Raw genomic sequence first — 7,720 nt, 5'->3', positions numbered from 1 at the left:
TCAAGGAAGCCGTCCCCATATTGTGCAGAAAGCCGGCGCTTGTATTCTCTTCTGAGCCGCTCGAGTAAATATGACTTCTACAGTTGGCGTTTCGGACAAAGACGCCGCGGTGGTCGTCGTACATGTAGTGCACCAGAAGCTAATTGTCTCCTTTCCCCCTTTATTCTCCCGAAGCTGTTTGACCTGCTATGTTTAGGCCTGCTTCCGACCGAGTATATTCCATAAGGTTATTATGTGACATTATCTGTCCTCATTCGTTTCGGAGTGAAAAATGAACGAAAACGCTCACTGGCGCGTGTCGATGGCAATTTTTAAAAACCGTTGATTCTAAGTTATAACAATTATTGCAAATAAATTTTGCGCATCAAAATGCTGAAACGGCGAATGGCGCAAAAAAGAAACACCCTTCGGGTTTAAAATTTTCTAATTTCTCAGTTTACCTTTCTTCTCACTATACACGTTTGCAAGTCCGGTCTCAGGGCGCCGCCATCTTCCTCAGTGGGGTGCGCTCTCGTGAGCGGCCATAATCCGATTACGACGCCTTAGCAAGGCTTCGTAATCGGATTATTACTGGTCCAAGCGCACCCCAGACAGGCAAGATGGCAGCGCCCTGAAGCCGGACTTGCAAACGTGTATACACGTTTGCAAGTCCTGTCTCAGGGCGCCGCCATCTTGCTCAGTGGGATGCGCTCTTGGGCGCGGCCACAATCCGATTACAACGCTTTAGCAAGGCTTCGTAATGTGATTACGGCGACGTCCAAGCGCACCCCAGTCGAACAAGATGGCAGCGCCCAGAAGCAGGACTTGCAAACGTGTATAGTGTAACAAATAAAATAATATTGTCTTAGTTTGTGCTTTTTTTGTGACCAATTTTTGTACCGTAACGCGAAAGTAACGGCGTTACTGTTTTTGCAGTAACTGTAACTGTAACACGTTACTTTTTGAAACCGGTAACTGTAACTGTAACAGAGTTACTTTTTCCTCCTAGGTAACTGTAACTGTAACACTGTTACTTTTTACTGGTAACGTGCCCATGACTGCATGCAGCCACGTGGGAACCAAGAGCAGGCTCTGCAACTAGTCCAAACGCTTTGCCAGCTGTTCCAACAACAACCGGTGGGTCCACCCAAGTCCCGATCTCGGACGTTTTATTAGGGTCACCAGACTACAACGCATGGACCAACATATGTAAAAGGTCGCACAAGAAGGGTAGAAGAAAACAGAAAAAATACAGAAACAAAACCCATAAAAGCCATGCGAGCGCGAAGTTAATGCATATTGGATTGCTCAACTTACGGAGGAAGCCGATTGAAATGGGAGGAGTTACAGAAAAATGCAGATTTTGAAGATATTAGTATATACGGAATCACGGAAACGCATCTGTGGAATGATGAAAAACCCCCCCTATCCAAAGACTGGAGTTGGATTGGCTCAAATAGAACAGCAAGCCAAAAAAAGGCGGTGTGGGATTCATGTATAAGGCCTAAAACTTAAGCGGATAGGCAACAACTGTACAGAACATATGTGGGCGATATTCGAAGGTATGGGAATGGGCCACATAGGGCTTGGTATTGTGTACATGGCCACAGCAGGGGTAGAAGAATTTTGGAATGAAAGAATATATAAGTGTCTGGAGAAAGATCTTGAAGAGTGCAACATCACACGCCTAATTATACTGATGGGAGACTTTAACTGCCATCTGGCGGAGTTAAGTAGTAAAGATGAAAGAGCTCACAATCTCAGAAAACTTGTAAAGCACAGCAATTTGCGAATAGTTAATCTGGAGGAAGGCTGTAAGGGGCAGATAACATGGAGCAGAGGAAACCAACAATCAACCATCAACTACATTCTCGCCTCCCAAGATTTGTTCTGTGCACCATGGCACCTGCAAGACATGACAGTGGACGAGGAAAAAGTGTTCAGCTGCGGAAGTGACAATAATCGGATAAAAATAACGATTGACCAAGCCTACAAAAAGTTCATACACAGCTCGAGGAAACATAAACTCCATAGGAGGACAAGCTACTGGAGAACTAGCGACGAAGGTAAAATGGTGGCATGGGGTAATGCCTTGGATGCTGTGTTTGCAAGAAGCCCCCCCTCAACCTACAGTGAGTTCTACGAGTCTCTAATGCAACTTGCATATACTCATGTAGCAAAACAAACCAGAGTCAAAAGTGATAAACGAACACCGTGGTTTGATAAGAAGGTTAAGGAGGAAATCAAAGTACGACAGGAATGGTACAGAAAACATCGAAAGGCCATGAATAAAAAGCAATACAGCATGGCAAAGCAAAACTGGGAAAATTACGAGCTACAGAAAAATAAAGTGAAATCGCTAGTGGCGACAAAAATTCTGAAGATACTCACGAAACACGAACAAGCCCTACAAGAAAGCGACAACAAAAGCCGTCGCTTTTGGAGATATGTGCGATCTCTCCAACCACACGAGGACCTTGAACACAAGACGGTAGGGAGTGGAGAAGACCAATGGACCACTGAAGAAGAAATTACCGAGGGAATGACTAGATACTTTAAGAGACTTCAAGCCTCCCTCTACAACAGACCGAGGACACAGGAGGAAACATCCCTACGACCTCAGGAACGATTTGACCGCAGCATTCTTGAACCAATAGCGCCCGGTGAACAGCAGAGACATATTAATAAACTAGAAGCAGGAAAGGCAGTAGGTCCAGACGACATCCCCAACGAGTTATTGAAAAAGCTTAAACCGGTAGCACAGAAGCACCTAAGGTACCTTCTAAACAACATGCTGGCAAAAAGTGATATTCCTGAAGCCTGGAAACAAGCCCAAAATAAAACTAATCTACAAAGGAAAAGATAAAGACAAGAAATCATTAGACTCATACAGGCCGATAACAATACTAAGTAATGTTTACAAACTGTTTGCATCAACCCTGCAAGACAGACTACAGAGACTGTGAGAAAGCCCATCATTTCAGCAAGGCACAGAATGGATTCCGTAGGAACCGGCGGGGCAGCGACAACTTATTCACTCTCACACAACTAATAGAGCTAAAAAATCTAGATACCGTAATATCCCGAGTCATCGCCCACCCCCCTACCGCCTGAAATTCATTAAAAAGGTGGGGTGGGCCATGTCTCGGTGGGTGAGCACAAACACTTGAAAAAAAGCGGAAAAAACCGCCTATTTTTCTCTGCGTATCTAGCGCTGATGCACAAGAGATACATCAAACTCAAAACTCGATTTAGTTTCATTGTTTTATAGAAAAAAAATGCTCAGGAAAGAATATTGTACTATAGCGAAGTCCGTTGCTTGCATACGCGCTAGAAACACCGCCGATCTGCATGTAGCGCGAACGTTTGTTCCGTGAAAGAATGTCCCCACTATGTTCTCCTAGTTAGTAAAAAAAGAAAAGTCTACAAGAAAATAGAAAAACCGACCAGGCGCAACGAGCGAGCGAGCGAGCGAGCGGACCAAAGAAGCGACCAAGATCAATGCTGGGAAAGCGGGAAAGCCGGCAGTCGCGTTGGCAAATACTTTGGCGTCGGGCCAAGTCGGGCGCCTTGTCAATCGTAAGCTCTTGCGCAACTTTCTTGTTTGGTGCGTACATACGTGCGTCCGTGCACGGCGGGCTATCAATGCACGGTTGGGACGCTCTGCAAACGTCTGTGTAGGGCGTTCCAGCAAAGCTTTATTTACGCGTTGGCTTTGCCTAAAATATTGCACAACCGCGGTCGCGACGGGCGGGAAGAAGGAGCGGGTTCGCGGTGACCTTACTTCGGCGGAGACAGACTTTGACCTAACACTCCGCGGTTACATTAACTAACTCTTATTTTGTTATCTCCATCGTTTTCTTTTCGCACGGATACACGACCACTTTGGGGTCGCTCACGGAGGAAATGCGTAAACAAAAAGAAGTGTCTTTCCCTCCTTCGTTTTACTTTGTCACGGACGTCCTCCAACTGTAAGGTCCGCGGCCGCGTCATTCAGGTAGGATGAGTGTTCGCGGATCGCAGAGTCCGCGCTGGGGTATTTGAAGGGGTGGGCGATGACTCGGTGTTTTTTCGGAAATCGATATTGGCCCAAAAAATGGGGTGGGCGATGGCTCGGGGATGGGCGATGACTCGGGATATTACGGTAGGTCACCACTCTATCTGGCTTACCTTGACTAGGAAAAGGCCGATGATGCAGTGCCCCATGAGAAGATGTGGACGAAGCTAGAAGCGATGGCACTGGATGTTCAGACAGTATCGCTCTTCAACATGTACGCCGGATGCAACGCCAGATACAGTTTGGGAGAACATTTATCAGGGCAGGTGAACATGATTGTGGGTCTGCGCCAAGGCTGCCCCCTTTCTCCAACCCTGTTCAACATCTACATCAACAATCTCATTCTGGAGCTGCAAGCCAAAGGGCAGGGTGTTTCTTTCACAACCATTACCTCCAGTAATGACATGGAAACAACTTATATTCCGGTACTGGCCTTTGCTGATGATATACTCCTGTTATCAGAGAGTGAAACTCACCTTCAAGACATGCTCGATATCTGCACTCAAATTCGGAATGAAGAGGGATTCAAATTCAGTAAGGAAAAATCAAAGTGGATGGGCTATAATGTTCACGAGCCTAACCGCACGTTTAGAGTACAGGAGGTGGAAGTAGAACATACCAAGGAATACAGGCATCTGGGAGTGACTTTTCAAGAAGGCCCGCTATACTTGGAACAACACAAGAGGAGCACCCTAAAAACCTCCAACATCCGAAAAGGTCACCTGTGGAACATGGCAAAGTATTCCTATAACCCATACACCCTTGCGAGGGCACTGTGGAAGAGTGTCGCAGTACCGGCGGTCACCTATGCTAACGACAAGGCATTTTGCTTCTTTTGGCGTTCACCTGTTGATTTGGTGGTGAGACGTTTCATCGACTTTTTCAAGCAGCGGTATTAAGTGGGCTTTGTTCATTCTTTTTTTGTACCCGAATTTCTCTGGGACGTCAAATGATTGAGCACCACAAGGTGGCGTTGTCCATGAAAATGGTCTATAGGTATATTAAAGCTGGTCTTGCAACAGACCACCCTGAAGACACTGGATCGCCATCAAGTGGAAATCGGGAGGTGGGCACTGGGCGGAAACGGGGCAACTGCAAACCTGGCCGTCACGGGGGAGATGGCCTGGTCGACATTCAAGCAACGGGATGCAAGGGCCAAGCTCGGATACCTCGGGCGCCTGATCCACATGCCAGACGAAGCGTACGCCAAAAGGACATTCCACTACGTTAGATACCGCAGCAGCAGGACAAACTGGTCAAACACCATCGCCAGGCTCGACTCTGTGTACAGCAAAGAGACAAGGTGACATGAGGCCACATCGGAGAAAGGATGGTTCAAGGCTGTGACAGAGGAGGTGAACGCGATTGAACTTGAGGCCTGGAGACAAGCGGTAAGGAAAAAGCAGAGCCTCCAGAGCATCTACGCGCTCCAGAAGTTTGAGCCGTCTCCCTGCACACACTACCGAGGGGACCATGAAAGCGCGCTACTGTTTCAAGCACGGGCAGGAGCGCTGATGACAAATTGCCGACGTGCCCAACTCTTCGGAGACACCGACACAGCCTGTCATCTTTGCGGGAAGTCAAGTGAGGACGCCCTCCACGTGCTGCTGTGGTGTCCTGCCCTAGACCACTGTCGACCGCCCTGGGCGACCAGCGAAGAGAGGATTCCCGAAATGCTGGGATTCGGGGAAGGAGCCCACGGTTCACTAGCAACCAAGCGCATTCTCGTTGAATGGGAGAGACTGCGTCTGATCGCCAACCAGTGAAAGTGTCCCAAAAGTGGGAAAAGCTAAAACAAAACAAGAACTAAAACTTTTACCTGTGTCGGCAATCTGAACTTTTGCTGACCCCCCTGTCTCAAAAGGAGTTAGGTACCGCCAACTAACCAACTAACTAGCCCATCACAACGGAACTTCCACTAGGAGAGTTTGAAGATGGCGTCCATGTCAACAAAGACGTTCTACGTAAGTAATTTTTTATGTGTACCAAAGTAGAATGAAACACTCTTAATATCGCTACCAGCATGGCCGTAAACGTTGCAGGATTGCTTTTAGAAGCGGTTTTGCTTGTGGCGCTTTATTTAACTATGTGCAATGCAGCTATCTTGTTCCGTGTACATTCTGTTGCACACTGGGTCTCAGTTGACAGATATTCGGTTTGTTTTGGTAAACGCGGCTGAGACATTTCTAGCCGGTGTTCACATAGGATTTTAGTTCATATACAGTTCTAATTATTTAAATTGTTCTTGTTTTAATAAATTTACTTAGATATTTTGTCATTTGTTCGTTAATTTCAGCATCGCGTAGAAAGACCGCAGAAGAAATCTTGGAGGCTATTGCCAGCCAGGACGACACTCAAGGAGCATGTTCCTGGAAAATCACATCCCACAGGGCTCAACATCTTTGTCCTCGCTAGCCCCATGGGAACGGTAATTGACTTTGAGATTTACCAAGGAAAGTCAACTTTGTCACCTAATTCTTCAGAACTGGGTGTGGGTGCTTGCGCTGTATTGCGCTTGTCGGAATCACCGCTATGCGTCAGCGCGCTGATTTTTTTATCAGTATCTCACAACAGTACCACTGCTACATCACTTGGCAAGCAAGGACTTGTGTGCAGCTGGCACCATTATGAAGAACAGGATCCCGAAATATGCAAAGCTTTCCAACGACAAGACTTTGATCAAGAAAGGAAGGGGATCCTCAAGTCAAATGATAAATGTGTCAGAAGGTATCTGCCTCGTGAAGTGGGTTTTGACAACGAACCTATCACCCTGGCTTCCAAACACATTGGAGAGCAAGCTGTTGGTACCTGTAAAAGGAAGTGAAAGATGCGAAAAATTACCAGGATGTATTCCGTCTAGCCATAGTGGATGAATACAGCAAAAACACAGGTGGTGTCGACCTATGTGACCGGATGCTGAGTCTCTATATGGCGACGGCGAGAGGAAGGAAAGGGACTGTGCGAAACGCTTCTTTTCTGGCGGACATGGCTGCGATGAATGCATGGTTGCAGTACAAGGAAGACTGTAAACTTCTGGAAGTTCCAAGGAAACAGCGGCTGAAGTATTTTTTATTTCAAATTTTCAATCGCGCCTAACTTGCTAACAGAAGAAACAAGTAATGACGAAAGCGCGAAAATGAGCCCCCCAGAAAACGCCCTTGTATGACAACGACACCCCTGCCTCCCGCTGTGGTAAGGACCGCGGTCCTTACCACAGCATCTGGAAGCAGACCAGAGGTCAGCTTCCAGATGCCGAAACCCTGGATGCTCTCAACGCACAAAGTTCCATTGCACACACTGTAACATGTTTTTCTGCATCACATCTCCACGCAATTGTTTTAAGTCTTTCCACAGCTAGGAACGTTTATGTATATCGCAATAAAGGTGATATTCTCGATCTTTTAAATTTTACCAGATTCTGTGTGAACTAAATCCCAATGTGCAATATATTGCACATGACACAGCCGGAAAACTAAGAAATGTACACTCTTACAACTTTTTTTTTTTGTGGTCAAAGGAACTGATCCTAAAAAGTAAGCCAGCTTCATTTAATTCACACAGTTATTTGCTCGGGTCTCATGAGGATATAGCTCCTTCGGAGCAGAGTAGCACAATGTAGAACGCCGTCTCTCGGCGACTAGCGGCGAACGCCCAGAGGTTCCAACTCTGGCCAAAACTACATGA

At 46.6% G+C, this 7,720-nt stretch overlaps 1 protein-coding gene and 1 pseudogene across 1 annotated transcript; both read left to right on the top strand.

Moving 5' to 3' along the window:
* The first annotated feature begins 1,549 nt into the window (after positions 1–1,549).
* On the top strand, positions 1,550–2,845 carry LOC120840624. Its single transcript, XM_040211219.1, has one exon. It carries the CDS (start codon positions 1,550–1,552, stop codon positions 2,843–2,845), a length of 1,296 nt encoding a protein of 431 aa, XP_040067153.1.
* A 1,346-nt stretch (positions 2,846–4,191) lies between these two features.
* LOC120840623 lies at positions 4,192–5,826 on the top strand (annotated as a pseudogene).
* The last annotated feature ends 1,894 nt before the right edge of the window (positions 5,827–7,720 follow it).

Source organism: Ixodes scapularis, unplaced genomic scaffold (genome assembly GCF_016920785.2).
Source record: "Ixodes scapularis isolate PalLabHiFi unplaced genomic scaffold, ASM1692078v2 PGA_scaffold1__304_contigs__length_218370807, whole genome shotgun sequence".
NCBI lineage: Eukaryota > Metazoa > Arthropoda > Arachnida > Ixodida > Ixodidae > Ixodes > Ixodes scapularis.
This window is presented reverse-complemented; position numbering and strand designations above follow the sequence as displayed.